Here is a 26,418-nt window from a genome sequence, read left to right on the forward strand (position 1 = left end):
GGCAGGGATCCTTCACTGTTCCTACAGTTTTATATCATTACACTGAGTCTATTGAAACACACCTGTGAACTTTTTTCATGTGAAAATAATTTAGAAATATTTTTAGTACTTTATTCTCTAGCATCCTTTTTATTTCCATCCTCGAGTTCCAGGCTGTTTTTAGGGCGTTTCAAGCTGCCAGAAAGAGACACTTCTCTGATTGGCTGGCATTACTAGAGGCTCCGCCCTCCTCCCTCCTCCCTGCCCCAAAAGCAAGATGATTGGTCAACTTAGTAAGGTAAGCTTGCTACATCACAAACCAGCTGTTCTGATTGGCCCGTTTCAGAGGCAACATCAGAGCGTTGGAAAAACAACAAATAGTACAGTTTTCAGTTTTTACTGAGCGAGGATCAGAATCAAAATAGAATTGTTGAGGTTATGACTTTGACACCTGACATCTGACTCCTCTGAAAGTCTTTTGAAAAGCAACATCCAGAAAAAGAAAGACTGAAAAGCTTCCAGAGAACCAGTTCAGCTGTGATGAGCTGCAGTGGCTCAGAGGGTTAAACAGCTACAGGGTGGTTTTAAGGTTGTGGGTTCAAGCCCCGTTTCTAAGAATCTTTTGCAGGACAGCATGCAGAGGAAAGACTGAAAAGCTCTGAGAGAAGATCTTCAGGTGTGAAGAAGACCTGGTGGTGTGACGGTGTCGTTTTCAGCGCAGACTCTGGGTTCATCTGAAGCTGTTGGGTCGCTGGTTCGAGTCCCACTGTGACCCCTAAACACTGAGGTGGCTTCTTATTCTGCTATAAAATTAGGAAATGTCCCTTTGACTCTAAACTATATTACTGATGACAAGATCCATTCACGTGCTTGAAGTGGGGAGAGAAAGGCATATGTAGCTTGTTTCTGTGTTTCTCATGCTTTCGTCAGCTAATTCCCCTTTATCCCATAAACTCCAACACAAATCCATACATGCAGGTAAGCACACACACACACACACACACACATTACACCACACCATGAAGATGGACAGAGCTGGAAAATGTCCTAACTCTTTAGCCGTCAACAGCCGCTGCTTTGACGAGACTCACCATTTGGGAATGTGATGATGAGCACATGAAATATTGACAAAGCACATATTTGAAGGCGAGACTCCGGCATAAATGCATAAACATGAGATGGTATTTTTTTAAGTATGCATGAGAATGTTTGCTACAAAATGAGACATCTTCATCAGGAAAAAAAGAACTAATGGCAAAAAAGAAAGGTGCAACCTTACAAAATGTTTAATGGCACAAAATTAAACAAATTACGGTAAAAAGAGTATATAACTTATGTTCATTTATGACCAAGGTTTTATGACCTAGGACAGATTGCATCCTTTAGATTTGGTGATATGGAGGATGTTCTTCAGATACTTTATCCCACAAACTGGATACAACATTTTGGAAGAACTACCAATATTGTTTCTCCACTAAGGATAGAGTTGCTACAAAAGGAGACACTTTAATTGCTTGCCCATGTATTAGATTTGTGTGTCAGTCCTGAAAATCATGTTAGAGTGGAATGGGGAAAAAAAAAAAAAAGTTGCCATTTCCATTTCTTCCTTGAACTTGATTAGCCTCGTGAAAATCCACTTTATAATTTCAAAACTACATGACCACTATAATTTCTCTTCTTCCTCACAGAAAAAAGGGAATAAAGGGCAGGAAGGCAAAATGAACAAATAAGTTAGCATGGACTTTAATGTCTGTACAAACTGTTAGCTCACATCATCTGATCGTTACACTCGTTATAATCTGCTGTGTTTCTGCAGGAGCTGCAGGCAGGAAACAGACGATGATGTTGATGTTGATGTGTAACTTGTGTTCAACATAAGCTCCTGTCCAGTTTGACCTGCGCTCCGGTGCAGGCGGGCGGCTTCCCTCCCTAAACACAAACATTAATATCACAATCCCATCCCATCATGTGACTGTACGCCAGGCTCTGATACTTAAAATATTTGATATTCAAGAAGTTCTAAGAATCAGAATCACTTAATTCATCCAAGTCCAAAAAATGATAAATATAAATAAAAGTACAACTATTTTCTTATGTTACCTAAAAAAATAACTATTCTGGACAACAGATCACATATAGAGCAAGACATACTGCATATATAGATCACTACATACAGCATATATTCAATATATAGAATATACAAAGTGATTCTCACCTTGTAGAGTTGGCACACCAAATGGAAAAGTGATGACATTGCCTTGTCCTGATTCTCGTCTGTGTATTCCTGTAAGAGAACAGCAGATTATCTTTGATCTATCATGACCTTTAGTCTGTTTTACATGTCAGAAATGTACAGAACTGTCATCTAAAACCACATAACAGCTCTTTGGTTCATCAGTACTTTAAATGCTTGCGTACACCAATGAAAATGAAATATTCTCTTGACCGAACGTTTCTCAGAGACAGAATAATCTGATTGGTTGAGTTAAACCTCAGTGGACGGAGCCAAAGTACCACAGTTTTTCCGGCTAAGTAGCGTTAGCCTGAAGCCCAGTGAAAAAGACAAGAGGTAAGAGAGGAGGAAGCTAATATTATGAAGCCTAGCGCTCTGCTACTAGCTGAAAAAACACAATCTACCATACTAAGTTATCTAGGTTAGCTAGTTAGCTAGCTGACCTTCCAAATTCAAACTAGCCATACTAGCCTATAGCTATCTAGGTAAGCTAGTTAGCTAGCTGCTGACCTTCAACATCATTAATAAATGGAAAAAGAAGTCATTTTTCACAATTTAGATTTTTACATCTCTTTAGACCAGAGTTCCTTCTTTGCCATTGAAGTTTGCCAGTTAGCTAACATTTGGCTCCGCCCACTGAGGTTTAACTCAATAATTCTGAGAAATGTTTGTATAATAAAACTGATGCAGTTTATATATCCACGACGGACAGATGCAGTGCAGTCTCAGCGGTGTTTTACCCCGTTGAAGGTGACCCAGGGGACGTGGTTGTGGGCGGGGTTTAGCGCTCTGGTCATGATGGCGTTGTTGTGCATCAGTTTGTAGCCCAGATCTCCTTTCACACAGGAGTCGATGTTGGACCACGACACTGCAGGGGCATAAAGCTGCAGACACTGGACCAAGACGACAGAGCAGCATCACCAACAATACACATGCAGTGTATTAGTTTATTCAGAGTTTGATAACATACCAAGAAATATGAGACTACAGTCAATTTTCTCTTAATTCTCTAGAAAGATGATATTGGAAGTCCTGGATGAAGAAATCCAGGAAATCCATTTACAGTGTGGAAGACCCATGGAATGCTACGCAAGCTAACGTTGCAGTTCAAATTTCAGTTCAACCTGGGTTCAAATTTCCAATACCACTGCAGGTCTTGCAGAAGAAGTTTGTTGAGGGTCAGTGAATGGTTTTTCTTTCAATACTCACAGGTTGGGCAGCGTTGAGAACGTTGGCTGCTGATTCCATGCAGTTGATGACTTGAAACGCTGCGTGGCCCGCTGAATTGATGATACAGGCCTGAGGAACACATTATCAATCCAAACTGATTAGATTCTTGTTTAAGAAAATGCACTGTGCTATAGGTGATGAAGCAGTCAGCATGCAAACCTCAATCATGTTCCCGAGGCATTCAGGCTGTCCATGCTGACAGGTGAAGGGAGAATTTGCTGACGGAAGCTCCTAGAAGGAAAACCAAGGATGAATCTTGATTCTTTGTAGGGCTTTCAAACCAGGAAGTTGACTTGGTTAATTGCTGCAGACACATTGCAAGGCAGAAATAATACAGGACTGGCATTTGGTTCAGGACGAAATCTAACAAGACCACAGAGTGCAGAAACAGACTAAAGATTACCTACATTCAATGCTGAAGAATGGGCGCAAATGAGGTCAGCCTATCTAAGAACTACCATAAAGGACCAGGGTTAGCGTACCTTAGCGTTGCCATAAGACCAGAGTTAGCTTACCTTAGCGTTGCCAAAGGGGACTAGGGTTAGCGTACCTTAGCGTTGCGATAAGACCAGAGTTAGCGTACCTTAGCGTTGCCATAAGACCAGAGTTAGCTTACCTTAGCGTTGCCATAAGACCAGAGTTAGCTTACCTTAGCGTTGCCGTAGTGGACCAGGGTTAGCGCACCTTAGCATTGCCATAAAGGACCAGGGTTAGCGCACCTTAGCGTTGCCATAAGGACCAGGGTTAGCGTACCCTAGCGTTGCCATAGTGGACCAGGGTTAGCGCACCTTAGCGTTGTTATAAGGACCAGTGTTAGCGTACCTTAGTGTTGCCATAAAGGACCAGGGTTAGCGCACCTTAGCGTTGCCATAAGGACCAGGGTTAGCGTACCCTAGCATTGCCATAGTGGACCAGGGTTAGCGCATCTTAGCGTTGCCATAAAGGACCAGGGTTAGCGCACCTTAGCGTTGCCATAAAGGACCAGGGTTAGCGCACCTTAGCGTTGCCATAGGGGACCAGGGTTAGCGTACCCTAGCGTTGCCATAGTGGACCAGGGTTAGCGCATCTTAGCGTTGCCATAAAGGACCAGGGTTAGCGTACCTTAGCGTTGCCATAAAGGACCAGGGTTAGCGTACCCTAGCGTTGCCATAGTGGACCAGGGTTAGCGCATCTTAGCGTTGCCATAAAGGACCAGGGTTAGCGCATCTTAGCATTGCCATAAAGGACCAGGGTTAGCGTACCTTAGCGTTGCCATAAGGACCAGGGTTAGCGTACCTTAGCGATGCCATAAGGACCAGGGTTAGCGTACCTTAGCGATGCCATAAGGACCAGGGTTAGCGTACCTTAGCGATGCCATAAGGACCAGGGTTAGCGTACCTTAGCGATGCCATAAGGACCAGGGTTAGCGTACCTTAGCGTTGCCATAGGGGATCAGGTTGACGGTCATGATGTCCTGCAGCATGGTCCAGGTAGGGAAGAGCTGCTGGGTGATGAAGGCTCTGCAGCCCGGACAGAGACTCTCATAGTACAGAGAGACTACGACTGGAGGAACGGCCGGGTCGGGCCTGGTGGCGGTCAGCTCCATACACTGCTTCTGCACCTACACACCATGAAAAACAAACCTTCTGTAAAACGGAACAGGTCCGTTCAAATATTGCTTTTTCACTATGGCCATAGACTTGCTATGAGCAGAGACACCTTAACTGGATCTATGTAAAATCTGGAGATGAATTAGACAGAAGACAGTGAATTTGGAAAGATGGAAAAGATGTCAGAGCACCAAGATGGATTTTATGGGGATAATATGCCACATTCATGTCAGATTTACTGTAAATATAACCTGACCACTGGGGAAAAAAAAAACATTCATGTCTGCCTCTGACTTGTGACTTTAATTAAAAGTAGGATATGTGAGAATTTGTTATCTGCTCCAATAATACCACAGATCCAAGGTCATTCAGGAAATGAAAACACTGGATGATTCTTATGTATTATTAATTCTTACTGAGCTCTCATCACTATAAGAACAGATGACATTTGAATGTACTACACAATGGGGTACACATAAAATCAGACCAATTTACTTAAAACTTATTTTACAAGTTTGTCACAAGGAAGCCACTGTGTTCATGCACCTGGTCCACTGATAAACAGGTCAGATCCCCATTGTGTTCAAGGGGAGAATGAACAGAACAGTTAATTGAACCTTGGTGAACCACAAGCCTGTGAGGCACGATAAAACTCAAGAAAATTTTTTTTTTTTTTCCAGCTTTCAGTCATCTTAAAACTCATTAGACATTGTACAGTAACGGTCCACAGTCTAGTCTGTGACCCAGACCTCCAGTGTGGCTGCTGGGCTGCAGTCACATGCTGTTTCTGGGAAATTCAGAACCTCTGGTGCTCAATTTCTAAAGCATGATTCTCATTTCAGTTCAGACAAGGGAATCTTTGACAGAACTCGACTGAACTCATGATGAAAGACAGTGTTTTGGGAATAACAGCCATAAATAACGAAATAAATAACATTTTAAATGTGTATATGTTGTCTTCTTCCATAACGTATACAGGGTTTTGGGAATGAACTCTTCCACTCATGATGGGAAAAGTGCGTTAAAAATAATGGCCATTCGCAAATCACCCATAAGACAAGCTTAGCAAATCATCTCACTAGTGTAGAATATAATTCATAATAAAGCCTACAACCTATAAATCTGGACAAATAATAAAATTGCCCACAAGGGGAAAAAAAGGAATGCATATGAAGCTTGATATATTATTAGGTTTTTAGTGTAGTTTTTTCCAGAGTGAATTATGAGTGCAACAGTAGAATAACTCATAATTCAAGCAAACAATAGTAAGAGTTAATTCCCACAGTCAGAAAAATGAATTTAGCATCCAGAGTCAGACAGACTATTTAGTAAAAGAAGATAGATAAAGAAGATATAGATAAAATCCCTCTCTCCTTAGCTGCTTTATAATAATTCTACTGTCACAGGAATATTATCAGGCCTTGAACCTCCAGATTTTTTGGCTGCTAGCAATTTTAGTGATCTAAAAATTGCAACTCATTGCAAGTCACTCTGCATAAGAGTTTCAGCTAAGACGGAAATGTAAATGCAGATCCCTGCAGATAGATGACAGCAGGTAAAATCTACTCACCTTGCATTCCAGTGCGATTTCCAGGGAGCGACACCACTGGGACGGAGGATAGGGGCAGGACGGTTTGGGATGGGACTTTCCTTCACTGCTCTGGTCAGTGAAGAAGAGTAAAAACACAGCGAGCAGCACTGTCAGCTTCATGTCTGCAGTCATGAAGAGGAAACACTGCACACTGACCCAGAGCAGAGATAACAAACCACACAGGCTGACTGGTGGCTCCTCCTCGGTCTGGAGTGATCCCAGCTGACTGAGCCCAATCAGGCTGATTAATCAATACCAGGTGTCACTGACTGTGCTGCTTTCAGGCGCTCTTCTTCTACTTCTGAGTTCGAAGGTCCGTAAATACGACTTGTGGGTGCATTCAAGTGCTTTTGGAGTGTCGGAAATTAGTGCTGAAACAAGTATTTGATTAATCAATTAGTCGATTGAGAGAAAATTAATGAATTATACTTTTGAAAATCAATTACTCGTTTCAGTCATTTATCAAGTAAAAATACCAAACATTTGCTGGTTAAAGCTTCACAAAGGCTAAGATTTTTTTGCTTTTCTCCATTTCATCTTATTATAAAATGATCTTTTTTGGGCTATTCAGCAAATTTAAGAATCACTTTGGGTTCTGATAACCTGTGATGGCCATTTGTCATTATTTTTGACATTTTATAAACTAAACGATGTGATACTAACCGAATCTGCTGCTATCACAAATCAAAAATTGAACAAATCTGAACACACCCAAGGCTCAGGCGACCCGAGATGAGTACCGCCCGAACCGATCTGCCGCACACTGAACCCCCCAAAACTCAACTCAAGGGAAAAACCATGCAAGAAATGTATGGAGGAGAACAAAGAATAGAAAGTGCAGAGAAGTCTTCAAGCAAAATGCAGAAGCAACAAAGGCCAAGCTGATGAAATAGGGAACCGATTGGCTGAGTTGATAGTTGTGTCCACTTAAAGTTAAAAATGGTTGAACTTAAGGAAAACTGTAAAACTGATTGTTGTGACTTTATTGAAGGATAAAACCCCTTGAGATTAATCATCTCGTTTTCAAGGTGGTCCCATAAACAAACAACAACACAATACGAAAACAAAAAAAGGATATAAGTATACACACACACAATACAGCGGCTCACACACACCCAACCCCAAACCCCACATCCCTTCCCCACAAACCACTGGAACAAGTATGCACTACCTGAAGAGACAAATATTGCAATACCATATCAGATCAGTCATTGAGTGACGATAAACAACATATAACATTTGTGCATGTAACCAACACTCACCTGCACCTACATATGAATAATACAAAGAAATCAATTGACTATGAGAGCAGCTTCAAAAGCAGGCACAAGTTGTTTTTAGATGAACAAGCAGCAAATTCTTAAAGGAACAAAAAGAAGTAATGCCCTTAAGAGAAGTAGGCAGCTTTGTATTTGAAAGCTCGACGTGACTATGATTGTTATTGCTTCCATTTAGTTATGCAGATATATAATGTATGTAACCAAGGATTGTTATAGCCATATGTTATGTTATGATAGAAACTAGCATTAGTGAGGATTTGCATAGGTTTCATTGCAACATACTTAAGATGATAAAAATCTTGTCATCCACTTGCAGCTGGGCACAAAAAAATAAATATGATGCAATTGTGTGTTTGTGAAACACAAGTTCAAGCAGAGGGGAGGAGTAATCTTTACAGAATCTGCAAGGCAGGGACAGAGAGATAAGAGAGAGAGGAACCAAGAGAGAGAGAATGATATAAAGGAAGGGGAGAGTTGTAGAAAGGGACCTTTGTTTTTAGGCTTTGCGTGTTATGAATGTTTGCTAGAGAAGACAGTTTTTTAGTTTTTGAAGACATTTTTGAATTTTTGTATTCTTCATAACCTAAGAGAGAGACAACTCCTTTCAAGAGAAAAATAAATAAATAAATAATAATAATAATAGTAATAATAATTATACATTTGATTTGCATAATGCTTTTCTAAATACTTGAAGACACTTTAGTAAACAAGATACACAAAACACATAACAGACAATATCAATGAATAGGACAGAGAATAAAATATTTCAAATAGGGAGAAAGACAATAAAGTTCAAATGAAAAGAGCAAGAGGCCGGAAGAGAGTTAGAGATTAAAATCATTGTATGTAAGTTCTCCTTTTATTATTCTTGAGTTGTACTAGGACAGCAGACCTGCAGGGCTTATTTAATCATTGTGCTGTGTAACTTTTGTATTGTGCATTTATTTCATTAATGGGTGAGCTCTAGCCCTTCTGACGGGGGTTAATTAGGTTTACCATAAGAGACACTTGGGCCTCGTTATACCAGGTTTACCTTAGACCTCTTTAAATGAACCCTCTAAACAGTTCCTTGAGATTCTTTCTTGAATGTCAAATCATTCTGTTGCGTAATCTGAAGGTCTTACATTGGTTCCAGTAAGGTTGGTCAGGGTGTTTAGTTTTGAAGGGGGTTGTACTACACTCACGACCAAAAGGAGAACAGGACCGCCAATAATAAGATAAAGCAACAGCTAACTTCAGGCTGCACATAAACACACTGACCACACACAGCTGTTAGGTTGATCCTTACTGTGTGTGATAGGCCAATATCCTGACTATAGTGGGGTCGGGGTACTGGGGGGAGTAGATCAGCATTATGGTCAACGATTAATCGAAAAAATTATTGTTAGATTAATCAATAATGAAAATAATTGTTAGTTGCGGCCCTATCGAAAATAATGCAGTAGACTTGATTAGGTTGTTGTTGAAATCAGGTTGGGGACTGTGGATCCGTCTGTTTGTTCCTTCATCTGTCCGACCATCACAGGTGAAATCTCAAAACACTGCTACTCACATTTTGATGAAACTTGGGGGAATGATGCATCTCACCGCTGTGTTCCAGCATTTTCAAAATGACATTATTTGGCCCAAAGGGAGCGCTACAATTACAGGTCAAATTTGCATGTCTATCTTCAAAATTGTACATTGAGCAATTTAAGTATTGTTTGCTGAACCTAATCTGATGGGGTCGGCACTTCACTGAGTGGTGCTTGACAGGACAGATGCACAATGTAAAGTACATTACATTACAGTACAGTGCAGCACAGCACAGCACAGTACAGTACAGTACAGTACAGTACAGTACAGTACAGTACAGTGCAGTGCAGTACAGTACAGTACAGTACAGTACAGTACAGTACAGTACAGTACAGTGCAGGTGAATGGGTGAACATCAGCAGTTAATTGAAGCACACAAGTAACTGCTGATGATTTAAATTCCAGATTAGTCCAAACCTGCAGCCCTGCACTATTCCCTTGTAGAAGAAGGCCACTAATGAAAGGTGTTTAAATCACCAGGCTGCCATGTTGCGTTGCAAAAAACACTCAGAGCAACTCAGCAGACCATCGCCTCGACTTTATTTGGGGTCTGAAAGTGCATACAGGAACACTGATGTTCTGAAGTAGTTAAAGAAAACTTTTACACCAATAAAAAAAAAGTAATAAACCAACAGATTTCTCCACTCATGACATAAAGAAAACACAACAAGTTATTTGAATACCTACCTAATTAAACACAAAATGCTAAACATTATTGCATAATTGACCAAGTAAATAAACATTTACATTAAACACTTTACAGTATTTTCTCACAGCATTAGGCTATTAACTAACTGCAGCTAAATGCATCAGATCAAAGCTGAAGGAGGAGCCACAGTCACAAACTGAAGGGACAAAAATCAGAGGGACAAGACATGATTTTAACAGCTGTAAGAGCCAAGGTGATGAGGATGGACACTCAAAAGTATTTCACCAAATACCAATTTGCACAAGTCAGAGCAAAACAAAACTCAGTTAAGTTTTTTATGAAGTCCCTGGTTCTCAAACAATTATTTTAAAATGTTTTACTTCATTCACATTCTGCCTTTGTCCACAAACACAATAGTAGCCTAATACTGTGTAGGAACAGGAGAGAACTTTTATAGTGCTGTTTTAAGCAGATTGTGGTTTAGTTCAACAAACATTTCTCAAGGCAAAAATAATCTCATTGGTTGAGTTAAATCTCAGTGGGCGGAGCCAAAGAACCACAGTTTTTCAGAGTACAAGTTGGCTAACTGGCAAACTTGAATGGCAAAGTAGGAACTCTGGTCAAAATATAAATAAAAGACTTTTTTAATTCATTCTTGACCATGGCATCATGATGTTGAAGGTCAGCTGCTAGCTAACTAGCTTACCTAGCTAGCTATAGGTTAGTATGGCTAGTTTGAATTTGAAGGTCAGCTAGCTAACTAGCTAACCTAGATAACTTAGTATGGATAGATTGTATATTTTCAGTTAGTAGCAGAGCACTAGGCTTCATAATATTAGTTTCCTCCTCTCTTACCTCTTGTCTTTTTCACTGGGCTTCAGTCTAACGATACTTAGCCAGAAAAACGGTGGTTCTTTGGCTCCGCCCACTGAGGTTTAACCCAGCCAATGAGATTATTCCTGGCTCTGACAAATGTTGGTAGAACTAAAACTCAAATCTGCCTCATTAACACTTTTATGTCATTTCTTTTAACATTACATTATATTTTGTATAAGCTGTCATTACCTGTCTTTTCTAATGTAAAAGAATAAACAGTAATGTTGTTGTAATGGTTGTCAAAGTTCTGAATCTCAGGAAACAATTTATTTTTCCCAAAATGGATGTGTGCTACTTTGGAGTATCCTTCAAAAAGTATTTAGATTTGTAGATTTATTCAGCTTGCACAAAGATAAAACGTGAAGTGGTAAAAAAAAAAAATAAAAAAAAAAAGATACAATGACATAAATCATAGGAGAAAAAAAGCCCCCTAAGGGTCTTATGAGACATCTCACCTCACCAACAAAATAATACTGAATGGTCGACACAAAACTGATACCACCCAACCCAGAAATAAACATCTATCAGTGCTACAGCATACCAGTCTCACCAGCAACACCTCCACATTTAGCACCACAACACATCCACCTGCTGCTGTGACAGGGTGGATGCACATGAAGACAGTCAGTATCTCCTCCTCACATGAGATACTTGTGTGCAAATGCTATGCTTTAACTATAAACCCACAGAGTCTTCCTTCCCAGACACAGGAGTACAGTACAGAGCGTCCACTAGAGCTGGGTATCACAAAAACAGATAACCAAAACCTCAAAATCTTAGACTCTTACTATGAAAAATCTATTTGTTGTTGTTGAGGATATTAGTGTTTTTAGTGTTTTAATATTTTTTAAATGGGATATCAGTTGTACAGTCTGATTCCACTTGGAAAAGCAGATGACATGTACGGATGTTACAAAGAAAATAATTTACCCTCACATGATGAAAACGTGCTTCAACGTAATAATCTTCATTTTCATAGCAATAGATGTCCACTATGCTACTCTCTATCCCCGACTGATATAACATAACAGTGATCCAACCTATATGCAGTTCATGAAAGCTTTTCCATTGTCTGTTCTAAAAACCCGGTGTCTGGTAGCTCCCGTCTGTTTTGAATCAACAGAAGAACAACTGGGTAGTTAGCATGAGCAGCGAGAGCGCCACCTACAGCAACTCAAACTTCATCAACAGAAAATCCAAGCTCCACCCACACTGTTTGATTGACAGGTGATCTCTGGAAAGTGCAGTGCAGAAACACCACAGTGAGGCTGAGCAACAAAGATGGAGACTAAATTACAATAGAGAGAATCTAGCAGATCACCACTTTAATTCAACAAAGAAAGACAAAGAAAAAAAAATTTGGAACCACTGTTGGTATCAAAAAATGTCCTACAATACCCAGCCCTAATGTCCGTATTATATATTATTTGGTAATACGTAGTTACCCTATTACACAAAGACAGCATGCAAAAGTCAAACACTCACACTGTTTCACTGCGACACATCAGACACTCTGTCCTCAGCATGGTAACACAGTCTGACGAATGGATAACTTCAAGTGAACGTACACAAAGTGCATTCAGCACAACTTGTTTCACCAGTGACCTCAAACAGAGAAGTGCATTTAACAGATGTGGCAGGTAGTTTCTGAAAGCTTTCTACTGACATGTTAACAGAAACAATTACACACAGCGCTGAAAATACTGAAACTGAGAGCAAAAAAGTAAGATTTAGCTACTCTCTTAGCTGATATACCTGACTTCTCTGGGCTACCCAAACTGACAATACTATCAAACTTCTTTACTACTGCATTTCCCTATAGAAATAGTTTAATGAATAATTCACTGTAACCCACAAGCACCACATATATATACTGTATCTCCACTCACAAAGTGCACAATCAAAGAGAGAGTACCTGTTACCTAACCAGGACTGACATGAGGAGATTTACAACTGGGGCGAAATTAAAATGTCACAGGTTCAATCCCCGTAGCAATAACTATGTCTGTCAACAGCTTGTGTCCTGTTGAGGTGTCCTTGAGCAAGACACTGAACCCATACCTGCTCATTAACTCCAAAATGAGATTTCCACCGTAGACATTCTTCCCCCGGCGGCCATTTTGAACTTACATCACACTCCGAGTAAGAAACTACCCAGAAGAGAAAGTAGGCTACAGCTCTGTTGTGTATCAAGATCACACATCATACACAAATCGGGAACTGGACAAATATTTAGCATTTCATAGATTCCCCACTGAAAAACATCTCAAGAATCCAGGATATGGGTTCACATTTTAAGGTAATATATTTTGCCCACTATAGCTTCCAGGATCTAACCTAGGTAGCTAGCTAGTAGCTAACAAGCTACCTAGGTTAGATCCTGGGAAGCTAGCTAGCTAGCTAACTTCCCTGCTAAATTCAAGCAGTCGTAGTTGTTGTTCCCGTGATTGCTAGCTAATTTGACAACTGTTTGGTCTATCTGAAAGTCTTCAGTTATGTGTCGAAGTAACACTAGTAGTTTTATACAACCTGTTAGGCTACATATGGTATTATTTAATATTTTCCCTGTTTCCAGGTACAGTTTAGGTCATGGCTGGGATTTGATGATTGAGTGACTAAATAGTTAAAAATGATTTGATGATTGAGTGACTAAATAGTTAAAAATGATTTGATGATTGAGTGACTAAATAGTTAAAAATGATTAAAATGACCCAGCAGGGTTTTTCTTCTTTTTTTTTTTTTTGTATACCTACTTTTGAAACTCCCAGTACCTACTGTATATCTGCCAATCATCCAGGTAGAGTTTCTCACCCCAAGTGTGATGTAAGTTCAAAATGGCCACTGTAGAAATAAGGTCAATTTGACAAATTTGACACCTACTTTTGCAAAATGATTGATCGCACTAAAGTTAAATCAAATTATGATACTTAGATAAGGATAGAAATTGCTGGTACTCTATACAGTCATGCTTTGGATGACAAAATGGTAACACTTATACAGCCTGAATCCTCTATTATATTGAAAGATGAATGGTATGAATGTGGTATTGTTTTTTCCCCAAAAAATAGATATACAGTATATTGTTTTGGAATATAACACTTTAAATGTACCACAGGACAGCTGGTACCCTAACGGCCCCATACACAATGATCAACTATAGGAAAGCTACTGTTCTCCCAAAATATTATCCCATGTGACTCTGTATTGCAGCCTTACATCCAACTAGACACAGCCTGACAGTGTTGGGCTGCTGTAACACACCCAACACCGTAGCCTAATGATTTATGGGACAAGACCCCAATGCTGAGTCTGATACACAGAGAAATATAATGGCTGGAACAGAAACGTTTAAAGGCACTTTTCAATAATTTCCTATAGGACCCTGCTTCCTACATGACCTGTATGTTATCACTAGAGACCGGGGTCAGGGCTTATCAAAGAGGTGGAAATCTTAAAGGACCGCTCCTAGATCGCTGACTCCAACCAAATCCTACTGTAGATAAGGATTCCTTGGAGAACCCTGGAAAAATATACTGAAGAACAGGTAGTTTCATCCAAGCAATCCATAAAATCCAACTAGCTGTGCTTTATGGGTGACCATGCCAACTCTTGCGATAACCAAGAAGCTAGTTAGCGATCTTCCTTGTTTTCTCCTGTTTTTTATTCTTCTCGCTACATTGAGGAAATCTTTTCAGTCAGTATTTGTGCCTACTGCATCACCGCCGTACCCATAATCACAGTACAGAACGCCCTCTCGCGTATTATTGCTATACTAACGCTTTAAAGCAAAAAATTCAACCCAAAGCATAATTCACGAATATTATTCCTGTGACAGTTTAATCACTATTTGAGAACATAAACTCACTTCAAAGCTGGAAAACAGAGATCTAATCTGTGGTGTCCTAAAGACTCTGTGAACTTGTTTATTTATGCTTTTACACTTGCCAGACCAAAATGTGTCCATATCCCTGCATCCACAGAGTTTATTTCCTATTCATTGTCAATGGAGCAGCTCAAAGATGCGTCTCTGAATGGCAGCATCAGCAAAATCTTGGTTTGTTGTTTTCAGCTTTGGGAAAGACTTGTTCAAGTTCGTAAGTCTAGACTTAACTGTCCAACATCATAGGAATAATATATTGCTGTTGTGAGAGAAAAACATACTGCAATTTTGGTGTTAGTTTCTTTTTCTAATAGGAGAATTGAAAGATGACAGTGAATTGTGTGTTAAGTGAGTTTCATGACCCTCGGGTGCTTGAAACCTGTGAAACCCCGTCGTGAAAATAAAAAAAATGGACAGACATGAATGATAATGAGCATTCATTTCATCATTCTTCAAAAGTTGACTTTTTGCAGTGTTTTTTCGTCCAACAACAGCCACATGTGAAATCAGTTTTAAGGTGGATTGTCCCAAGTCTGCGGCTCTGATCTCTGATCTCGAGGTGTGTTTGTATTCTGGTTGTCTGGTTTCAATAAAGTGCTTGTGTGTGGTCTTCAGTTTGTGCATTACCCACAATGCCCCTGTGCCGGGCAGTGCGGGGTCCCATCCTGAGCTCAGTTTCCCAGAAGCACCATAATCACACTGCTCCACTGATTCATATGGATCTAAGATATTCTCAAAACCATGGAGAGATGCACCAATATCACTTTTTCACTTCTGATATCCACTCAGAGTAGGAAACTTTAAGCACTGGCTTATACAAGCAGTGTGCAATATAGACCATTAGTTTGGGGTCACTGGACAAAAATATTTTTTAAAAAAATCAGCTATAAAGTAAAAGTGACCAAATCCGGAGACACACGCTTTGATACTGTATGAAATTTCAAATTGCAAATTCATGTAGAATTTCCTGTCACTTGCCTTACGGAAGAAAATTTCTGTTAAAAGACTTGAAACCACATCAAAGAGTGTATGTCCGGATTTGGAAACTGTTACACTAATCCAGATAAGATCAATTTCTTTGTGAAAATGGCAAAAAAAAACGTTATCAATGCAGTCAGATTTCAGTTTGGGGAAAATTCTCTGACACCAGTGTGACTCTGGTATCGTCCCTATATCTGGATAGTTGCGTTCCTTCCTGGTAACTGCAACTTCCGTACCATCATGGTTTTTGGGAAACTCTGATACCGGTACTAGCGTTGTCATGATAACCAAAATTTCGGTACTACTTGCAAAAGAGTTCAATATTGAATTTTAGACACGTCCAATATTTTCACTAAATGTGTCCTGCAAGCTGAAATTCCTTTTTAATGTGCGGACGGCACATGGACCAGACTAATTAAAAGAAAGAATGGAATAGATCATAGATAATAGAAAAAATGGAGCATCAAACAGTCCACCACGAATTGAACTGGATCCCAGTCCACTTAAACTGGTAAACTGGTTGAGAAACTGGTGCCAAGAGCCAAATATGGAACTCTTTCACTTCACAGAGCCGACAAAGACGGACATCCAACCAACATCAAAACCCCTGATGTGGAAAAGCTGTGTTCTTCTGTGAAGTGTGTATTGAAGTCAGCATTCTGTTATCATGACAACACTAACCCACAAACATGATCTCATAAAAAGGTGTGAAATGAGCACGAACTCGGAAACACAGATTTACGTTCTGTGGGCACGAATTATGTGAAAATGACGTTCCTCCACCACAAACTGGATTCTGTGGCAACAGCACGAGCCTTAAGTTTAGGCAGGTAGAACAACTTTGGCTAAGGTTTGGGTTCAGGTAATGGTTAGGCAACTAAAACAACAGGTTAGTGAAAGGCTTTAGTCATGGTTAAATAAGAAAAACTTTCGCTAAAAATATTTGACTCGTGGTAGAAATTTCCTTCGTAGAAGCTGGGAATTGAACCCCAGTCAGCGGCATTGAAGGTAAACACATTCGCCCATCCACCACCCGACTTCAATGTGACGCTACTTCCTGTTTATACTCGTGTCTCCTTCATGTAACCGTTTCATGCTGGGAAAACAGAATTTTAATACTATGTTACGTGCCACCAACACGCAATTTGGTGTTAACAAGTCGTGTTCATTTCACATGTTTGTGTGAGATCAGGTTCACTAACCGGCGCTCTGTCTGAGCCTGGTATCGACCCGACGTCCAACCACGGTGTCCATATGTCTGCGTCCTCGGTGCTGATACAGTAAAGCTTTGGGAAGCCCGGTCAGGTGGAGTGCTGGTGAGTCTCAGCTGGGCTGCTGGCTGAGAGCGGGCCAGGCCAGAGTTACATTCAGCTGCTGGTTGTGCTGGATCAGGGAAGTGTGTCGGTAGTGCAGGACCAGCTCTCTCAGTGAGGAGTACAGGTTGTAGGGCTCAGCGAAGCCGAAGCCTGTGGACGTCCTGTAGATCACACAGTGCTTCACATCTCCGTCCACGCTGCAGGGAGAGAGCAGCGGGGGAATCTGTCAGACTCCATGCAACACTCTCAAAACGGATGTATATGAACATAACTGCACCTTTGTAGCTCAGGTTCAAAAAAAGAGGAAAGTCTGCACTACCGAATAAATTACAAACGTTTATTTTAATGCACAGCAGCAAACACAGAACCCAACACGTTTCAGCACTTCATCAGCTTCTTTTCACCTTTGTAACTCAACAGGTAGAGCAAAGCATTAAAGGGTAACTTCGGTATTTTTCAACCTGGATCCTATTTTCCCATCTTTTTGTGTCTAAGTGACTAAAGGGGGCAACAATTTTTGAAATTGGTCCAGTATTGAGGGAGATCGCTTCAGCCGGCAGCCGCGAAACGAGCTGCAATGTACGTCCACTAAAAGTTCTTGTTTTTGCCACTGACAGGCTCAGATAAATGAAACGTTTTTCTTTACCTTTCGCTTGATTCGGTCTGTGTGTAACTTCCTGCAACAACTCAACTCTCGCGAGACTTGAGCGAGACTTGGTTACAAACAGACCAGATCAAGCGAAAGGTAAAGAAAAATGTCCTTTCCATAATGTTGTCAGACACTTATAATAACAATCTGAGCCTGTCAGTGGCAAAAACAAGAACTTTTAGTGGACGTACATTGACGGTGTGATTTGCCCCGTCAGATTACATTGCAGCTCGTTTCGCGGCTGCCGGCTGAAGCGATCTCGCTCAATACTGGACCAATTTCAAAAACTGTTGTCCCCTTTAGTCACTTAGACACAAAAAGATGGGAAAATAGGGTCCAGGTTGAAAAATACCGAAGTTACCCTTTAACACTGGCAGGGTTGGGGGTTCGATTCCCACTGCAGCCACCCAAGATAAAAATGTATGCACTTGTGGTGCTGTAAGGATGAATACAAAATGTCTAGCAAATGGCATTCGTTACATTAAAGCTGCGCTTGGCAATTTCAAATGTTGGAGGCCCCAGTTGGCAGCATAATTCCAACAGTTATCAAAATTTGATTGGATGAAATTTTTGCATCTGCCCCCGAGTGCAGGATGAGCAGAAATGTGCTGTTTACGGTCTGTTCATTTTGATATAAAATTTATAGAATCAACATGTTTTTTTTTAATCGGCGTACATTAAGTCCAGCAACATCGGCAAAAAAGGTAAAACAAAGTATTTTTTCATTGGGTCTTTAAATGAATAAAAGACGAAGCCGGAGCCACTCACACCACAGAGCAGGCGAAGGAGCCTCTCTGAGTCTGGCTGTCTCTGATGAGGAAGGTGCCGTCCCTCCTCCCCCTCAGCAGCTCCTCCGCCTCCCTCCTCCTCATCCCGCCCACGTACCAGCTCCCCTCCTCCTGGTGGGCGTCGTCCGGCAGGGTGTACGGGCTGGGAGGGGAGGGGGGGGGGGGGGGTTAGGTTAGTTAAATGTAAAACTTAAAACACACATGCTAAAAACTCACAGGGCAGGTGTTGGATTTCCCTGGATAAATAAAAGCTGATACTAAAGAAAATAAATGATGATGATACTCACTCTTCATCGTGGCTCCCGGTCCCCAGCCAGTCGTTGATCTGGCTCTGCCGTGTGCCTTGCTGGGTGAGCCACCTGAAACATGCAGAGGACTGTCATGTGTGAGCAGTACGAGCTTTCAGTCAGAGCCTATCAGTTCTCTTCTGTAAGGCCGGGTATCATGGGAAAGTTTTCAATTTTAAAGTCTTCCCTATTCGGTCTCCCTGTCTACTTTCGGACTCGCTAAGAGAAATAACTAAAGATGCATTCTGTTTTATGCCTTTCACCACAAGTCACCATCTGGGCAACGCTGCCAGCTGGAACGTGAGGTGCTGAAGGTTTGAACTTACAGCAGATACTGATCTCTGATCTTCCTGAGCTGGACCAGATCGGGCTTCAGGCGGTTCATCTTCCTGTCCACCTCCATGTTGGCGAGCGCCTGCCTCCTCAGCTCCTCCTCCAGCCTCCTCTTGCTGCTGTGGATCTCCTCCACCCGCGACTGCAGCTCCTCAGAGTTACTGTGGATCCTGGGAGGAGGAGGAACAGCGTCAAGGAACAATTTACCAATCCATATGTAATGTAACACGCCTATGTTTTATTAGAGCTGCAATATGCAACTTTTTTCACATTAACATTAATGCTAAATAAACAGCATATATGGTAAACTAGCAGTCTGTGTCTGTGCGACTCTTATCTGTGTTTTCATGCCTAAATCCCTTTTGCTGAAATATTTTGGGACGTATTTTGCCTTCAAGTGTTCAAGTGTCAACATTTCCGGGCTTTCAGATTCTATCCAGATCAATTTCTTTTTTATGCCTATTGCAAAAATTAATGGGATTTTTGGATTCTGTTTGCCAATCATTCTGTTTTTAGAATGGGTTAAGTCATGTAAGAAGAAATAACATACAATTAAGTTATTACATATTTATACTGTATATAATGTGTTACTGAATTTTAAAAAAATATATTTAGCTAACAACCATGTACCGGAATGCTAAGTATGGCTAGTGAGTTTTTATTTTTGTCTTTGCATTTTTGTCAAAACCATCAGAATCACCTCAACTAATAAAGAAATGCAGAATACAGAAAACCCGAAAGCAATGGATCATTTTACACCCCTGTTGATTTTCACATTAGACTGAAAGGGGGCGGGATCCGGCATTCCTTATTTGGGACAAAAAGTGATGTCATGCTTGAGAAGACTATTCCAGTTGCTGTGGGCGTGGCCAGCGGTGACCGCATCTTACTGGGTTTTGGTTTTGAGTTTTTATATAGTTGTACAAAGTAAGTAAAATAAAATAAATCACAAGTGAGATAAAAATTCCAAAAGTGTGTGAGTGTGTGTGTGTGTGTGTGTGTGTTAAGGTTAGGGTAAGGGTTAGGTTTAGGCAAGTAGTGGTTATGGTTAGGGTTAGGGTAAGTCTCCAGGAAATGAATGTAAGTCTATGTAAATACCCCAAAAGTGACTTAAGTAAGACTGTGTGTGTGTGTGTGTGTGTATGTGTGTGTGTGTGTGTGTGGAAGCCTACTTGTCGATCTGTGTGTTGCTGTCTGGTGTGAGGAACATGTCGATGTATTCCTTGCTGTAACGCTCCTGAGTTTCACACTGTTCCTCAAAGATCCGGATGGTTTCACTGAAAGCCTCGATGGCCGTCCGCTTGCTCTGCAGTTCCTGGAGAAAAACAGAAAACAAATCTGTATTTCTCATTTTTTAACTCATTTATTTATATTTACACAACAAAAGCCATAGAGTGTTGGTAAAGCGAAGTGCGTCAGTGTTTCGGGACGCTGCAGCACCTGGGAGGTTTGTGTGAACTCCTCGTACAGAAGGTCGTACTCTCGGCTCTTCTCCTGGTATTGATCCTGGTAGATCTTCAGCTGTTCTCCGACCGCATCGATGTCGTCTTCCATCACAACCTGCTGCTGCACAGAGACGCACATGAAGACCAATCATCAAGAGAAACAAGAGTTAGTTCATTTACAGTTAAAAGGTAATACTTTACAATAAGGGTACATTAATTAAGGGTTAGTTAATGCTTAATAAGCATTAACTAACCCTTAATTAACAGTTAACTAATGTGTCTGGTAATAATTTAGTAATGCACGGCATTGAAGGCAAACACATTCACCCATCCACCATAAGGTATTAATTTATACATTATTTAATAGTTTATAAAGATGACTATTAAATAATGTATAAATTAATACCTTAGTTAACATGAACACCATTAGTAAATGATTACCAGACACATTAGTTAACTGTTAACTAAGGCTGTTAATTAATGTACCCTTATTGTAAAGTGTTACCAGTTAAAAAAATGTATTTAACCTAATCTAAGCTAATGTTTACCTTTGATCATTTTCATTTAAAATGTTAGCAGATGCTCTTATCCATAGCAAATTACAATCAGTGTAACAGCAGAAAAAGCTTCTATTCCTAGATATCATGTTACATCTGTTAATGTAATAACTTCCCTTTAATGTAATAAACTATTAAAATAACAACAACTTTCAGCTATTCGCTAATAATCCGGTTAAAGTAAAAACAAAGAATTCTATCAGTGTAATAAAAGTTATCTACAAATATTATAATAATTTCTTTCATGTTAACATAATAATTATGTCATTGGGTTTCATTACATCGACAGGAAGGTTGAAATTCTGTTTTCGAAAATGTAATAGCTGAACTGTTTTTTTATTCGTCATAAAAAAAGTTAATAACTAAATGTGTGAATGGATGACAGTATTATATATAAAAGATGTAATTGAAATGTTTGACTCAGGTTTGTATAACATCTCTGCGCTATGCACTTTATATTTGGAGTATCTGTAACAAAAAATGAAAGAAAATATCTTTATTCTATGGCTTTGTAAAAAGGACTCTTCCCTAATATTCAGCAGAACTTGACTCATTTCACATCTAACTTGGAATCGACGCACCTGGAGGTCGATATTATTTCTGCACTAATTTCTTAATCTAACTGTAAAATGTAAGAAAGCGCAGCCAGCAGCCGGCAACCAGCAGCCTCACACACCGACCTGCTGGTGTCTGGAGACGGGGTAGAGCAGCCGTGTGTCCAGTCTGGAGTTGTACTGGGCCAGAGACTCGCTGTGGTAAAACCGGATCAGCTGCACCAGCGAGGGGAAGGCCAGCGGCTCGGAGAAGCCGTACCTCCCCCCTCGATGGAAGATCCGGATCAGTCTGTTGCTGCCCTCTTTCCTGCAAAAACCAAAGCAGAACTGTTGGGGAAAGCGGCCAAAAAATCCTCCCGTAGAAAACATACAGAAACGGTATGTACCTACTGATGAGTGGTTTTATCCAAAGTGTCTTACAGTACCATGATGCATTTTTAGCATGGGTGACACAAGTGGGATTTGAACCCCTAACCCTTAAAATGTTGGTGCCTCGGTTTGCCTACTGAGCCACACAGGACCACGAGAGACCAGATGAACTGAAGTGACAGCCAGGTTTTAGGAAATTTCGTGAAATTAGCACAAAATCTTAAAATGCAAATGACGTGCTTTGTGTACGAAAAGTGAGAGAAATATGTTTCCCCAGCTGGAAAGTATCAGGTGGAGGAGACACAATTAGAAACAGAAAGTTTTTTAAGTTTTCTTTTCCAAAGTTTTCTACTGGAGTGAAGATTTCATTTTCAACCCTAACTCTGAGCAATCCTTACCAAACCCTTAACTTAACCTTAACCAAAGTTTTAGTGGCCTAACCTTAACCCTAACCTTAACTTAAGTTGTTTTACTTGGCTAAACATAACCGTTAGCTAATCTTCTCATGTGACACACACTTGAAAATTGCGTGTCCAGTTCATGCTATTGTCATGTAATCCTCGAGGAGGAACGTAATCTCTCATTATTCGTATCCACAACACATAATCTGTCATTTCACAAAACTTTTTGAGATGGTGTTGGAAATCTGTTTACCTCAGAGTGAGTGTATATTCTCCTTTAACCTTACTGGAGGCGTCCCGGACCAGGAATGTGCCATCAGGAGCGTTTCTCATCATCTCATTCACTTCCTCTCTGGACAAACACAAAGTACAGTAAAGGCTTGAAACAATTCAATTAGCAGAACATGTTTCAACTGGTAATGAAGACTGTATAGCTGAAACCTGTTCAATTGGACTGACAAACTGTTTTACAGAATGTGCTATTTTCCCACTCAACAAGGCTTGAAACAATACGTAGGCGGTCTGCGTTAATGAAAAACAGATTGTTCTGGATCGTATTATTATCAGATAACAGTTAATACCTTGAGATGTCGCCCCAGTACCACTCGGCATCAGATAATTGGTCGTCATTAGCGCCGGAGTCACAAGTTGCCATAACTTTGGTTGTGTCGGTTTTGGGTTGAAGAGCTGTCAGTGGAGACATTAGAGCACAAAATCAGTGAAGTACCAAAACAGAACAAAAATACAGAGCTTTCAGTCTGCAGAAGTGTCAGAATTTTTCCAACCAAAAAATTCAAACCATCTATTCTTTAAAGGATAACACCAGTGATTTTTTTTTTTCGAGTTAATGCTAATGATCCAGGTTCTCTCCTCTCCTTTCCTTTCTTCCTGCTGGTTTGAATGAATGTAACTCTAGAGAGAGACTTGTTTCTTCCTAAAAGGTTTAGCTCTCACACTCCAGTCAAGTCAACTTTATTTATATAGCTGCTTTAAAGGATAATAGCAGCGTTTTTGAAATTAGTGCCAGCAGTCCAGCCTCCTCTGTGTTTCTGCACACAGTCAGCATAGTTGCAGATATCAGCGCTCGTTTTTTCCTCCTTCATTCATTCTTCTCCAGTATGAAAGACAAACTTCCACAGAGCGAGAGAATCCATCACAGGAAACATGAAGCCAAACTTTCTGATTTCTCCTTATTCTTCCTTCTCCTCATTTTAGAACAAAACTCTTCAGATTATGCTCCATGCAGCTCTTTCCTTCTCAACCAGCTGAACAGATCCCTGCTGTACAGTCTGCTGTGTTGTACCTCGCTCCGCGGCCACGTTGGTTCTCGGGGCAGAAAACGGCGCTTCAGGATCAGCAGGCGAGGGAACGTCCCGCAGGAACGCCATCAGGGTGTGAGACAGAGCCTCGCCGTCGCTTTGGCCCATCTCAGGCTCCGAGAACTCTGGGAAATCACCCGCCGAACAGCCCCGTGTCAGTCGGGTCCGTCTGCATGTGGCTGTGTGTGTGTGTGTGTGTGTGTGTGTGTGTGTGTGTGCGCTCTGCGGCTGGTGCTGCTGGCCTACTGGCAAGGAATCCAGAGGGAGATATGGTTGCGTTGCTCAGTCTTGCACCATCTGGGAGACGCTGTCCAGACTAGTCCGGTGACAGGTGACACTGTCCGAGCGCCTGAAATACCAGAGCCGCCGCTCCTCGCCGCTCCGGCTCGCTCAGACAGACTGAAGGCTGGTCAGCGCTCGGCCTCGCCTCGCCTCGCCCCGCCTCGCCTCGCCTCGCCTCGCCTCACCCCGCAAACAACAGCTGCCTGCAGCGAGCCGCCAGGCCGACCTGCCTGTTGCCTGGAGTGTATCTGTGTTTGTGTTTATTGTGTGTGTGTGTGTGTGTGTGTGTGTGTGTGTGTTTTAACGTGGCATTAAGCTGGGGAAAGGTGAGAACCTGTCTGTCAGCCATTTTTTAAAACTATTATGTGTGTGTGTCTGTGTTAACGTGGCATTAGGGAAGCCAGGGAAAGGTCAGAACCTGTCTGTCAGCCATTTTTTTTAAAAAGTATTACATGTATGTGTGTGCCAGTGCATGCATGTGTGTGTGTTGGGGGTGCTGGGGTGCGGGGGTGGTGGGGTACATGTGTGCATGCACCCACGTGCCGATACATGTGTGTGTGTGTGTGTGTGTAGATAGAGACGTGTTGTTAGCGCTCCATCTAAATCATCCCTTCAGCACTTGCGATGGCATGCTGTACGATGCATTAAATCTCTGGTGTGTGAACTCATTAACCAGAGCCTCCGAACTGTGAAGCTCTGTCACAGCCTGCCTGGGAAAAAAAACCCTATGAATGCTCAGCATCCAGTAAATCTTGACCCTTGGTGGATCATTCAACCCAGTAAGCCTTTAGAAAGAGAATGTGAGCCCAGCTGCTGCCCCATTTTTTAGAGTTTTGAAATACTTGTTCTATCTTTTATTTTATTATCTCCTTTTTTTATCATCTCTTGTTTTATTTCCATTTGTGTCCTTTGTTCTCTGTCAAGCACTTTGTGCCAAACCTGGTTGTTAAAAATGCTTTAAATGTGACTTGACAGTCTGCAGAGTGCAGTCTCTGCTCCAGAAAAGGATCTTGATCAGGTCTGGATCAAACTGTATTTACTTAAATGGTTTGCTGTTACTAAGTGCCAAATGGGCGGGGTTTGGCACCTGGGTCAATACAAAGTACATTTACAGGCATTTAGTTGACGCCTCTTAACCATTCAGATTTTGACCATTTTGTCTTTAAAGAGACTGGATCAATGATCCTTAGCAATAGAAGAAAGTTTGAATTGCTACTATATAGCCTCTTTAAAATGAATGTATAATACCTGAAGGTGTTAAATGTATCATTTTAACATCAATAAATCATTGCAAGATTAATTTTGAGACATTAGTATAATTACTGTAACAAACCAGACCATCAGTGTCAGCCTGTCAGCCTCTCTCAGCCTCTACTCTGCATCCTCCATAGTTTCTCCACCTGGTGGATCTGGAGGGAAATCTGCTGGATCGCTTTACGGCACAAAACAGGAAGAGGTTCTGTTCTTCCAGAGCAAACGGAGCTAAAGCTGAAAGAGTTTCTGGCAGCAGATGGTGGAAGGAGGGAAAGGAAGATGGAGAAATCACTTCCGACATGTTGATCCTCTTCAGGGAGGGGGAGGGGGGGGGAGCATGACATTGATGTTTAAAAATGCTTCATTAAGCTTTAATCTTACCTTGTTGTGCTGGTGGAGGCTCAGGCCTTGTGGCTGTAGGTATTTGTGTCGCCTGTTGTGATTGGTCGAGAGATGACGTCATCATCATAGGACCCACAGAATGGGCATAGGTCCCAGGACCGGCCCCCGTGGGATCGGTGCGCTCGTTAACGCCCGCAGGCCGGCCCAGGCGCTCCGGGTGCTTCTCTTCCTCGTCCCTGAGATGGAGGGAAGCCAGCGCCGACGTTGTGACGGACAAGAACTCGCCCGGCCGGAGCTCGCCGCCCTCCGCACGGTCTTTGTCGTAGATATCATACGCCCTGAGCCGGAAACCCTCGTCCGCCATTTTAACAACAGAGACTGAACAGTCCAGCTGGGTTTTTCTGAGGTGGTGGAGCAGCAGGATGCTAGGTGCCGCGGTGCCGATGTTTACATGCCATCAGCTGAAAGCGACACACATGGCTGAGGCTGACGGGACTCATGACCGGCCGGCGTTACGGAGGAACAGCCTCCTCCTCAGCCTGAACCCCCAGTTTGACCACATCATGGAGCAGAGCGACGACATTGCCAGTAGATCCTGATGTTTTTAACCTTTATTTACCCAGGGAAGACCGGTCCGGAGCATCGTCCTGCTTCACAGT

General features: G+C 41.5%; 2 protein-coding genes across 2 annotated transcripts; both read right to left on the minus strand.

Annotated features, from left to right (window-relative positions):
- Positions 1 to 1,665: 1,665 nt before the first annotated feature.
- LOC139925739 (gamma-interferon-inducible lysosomal thiol reductase-like) lies at positions 1,666 to 6,749 on the minus strand. The gene is made up of 7 exons (XM_071917230.2): positions 6,602 to 6,749; positions 4,854 to 5,042; positions 3,602 to 3,673; positions 3,422 to 3,511; positions 2,953 to 3,105; positions 2,195 to 2,263; positions 1,666 to 1,908 (listed from the first exon to the last, which is right to left on the minus strand). Exons 1-7 carry the CDS (start codon positions 6,740 to 6,742, stop codon positions 1,849 to 1,851), a joined length of 774 nt encoding a protein of 257 aa, XP_071773331.2. The 5' UTR covers positions 6,743 to 6,749; the 3' UTR covers positions 1,666 to 1,848.
- Positions 6,750 to 17,186: 10,437 nt separating this feature from the next.
- Positions 17,187 to 26,123, minus strand: LOC139925751 (phosphatidylinositol 3-kinase regulatory subunit gamma-like). The gene is made up of 11 exons (XM_071917250.2): positions 25,799 to 26,123; positions 23,866 to 24,006; positions 23,144 to 23,249; positions 22,816 to 22,914; positions 21,919 to 22,099; positions 20,677 to 20,802; positions 20,409 to 20,551; positions 19,230 to 19,406; positions 18,904 to 18,975; positions 18,597 to 18,758; positions 17,187 to 17,376 (listed from the first exon to the last, which is right to left on the minus strand). The coding sequence occupies exons 1-11, from the start codon at positions 26,121 to 26,123 to the stop codon at positions 17,187 to 17,189; spliced, it is 1,722 nt and encodes a 573-aa protein (XP_071773351.2).
- Positions 26,124 to 26,418: the final 295 nt, after the last annotated feature.

The sequence above is a fragment of the Centroberyx gerrardi genome, chromosome 9, assembly GCF_048128805.1.
Source record: "Centroberyx gerrardi isolate f3 chromosome 9, fCenGer3.hap1.cur.20231027, whole genome shotgun sequence".
NCBI classification, from domain to species: Eukaryota; Metazoa; Chordata; class Actinopteri; order Beryciformes; family Berycidae; genus Centroberyx; species Centroberyx gerrardi.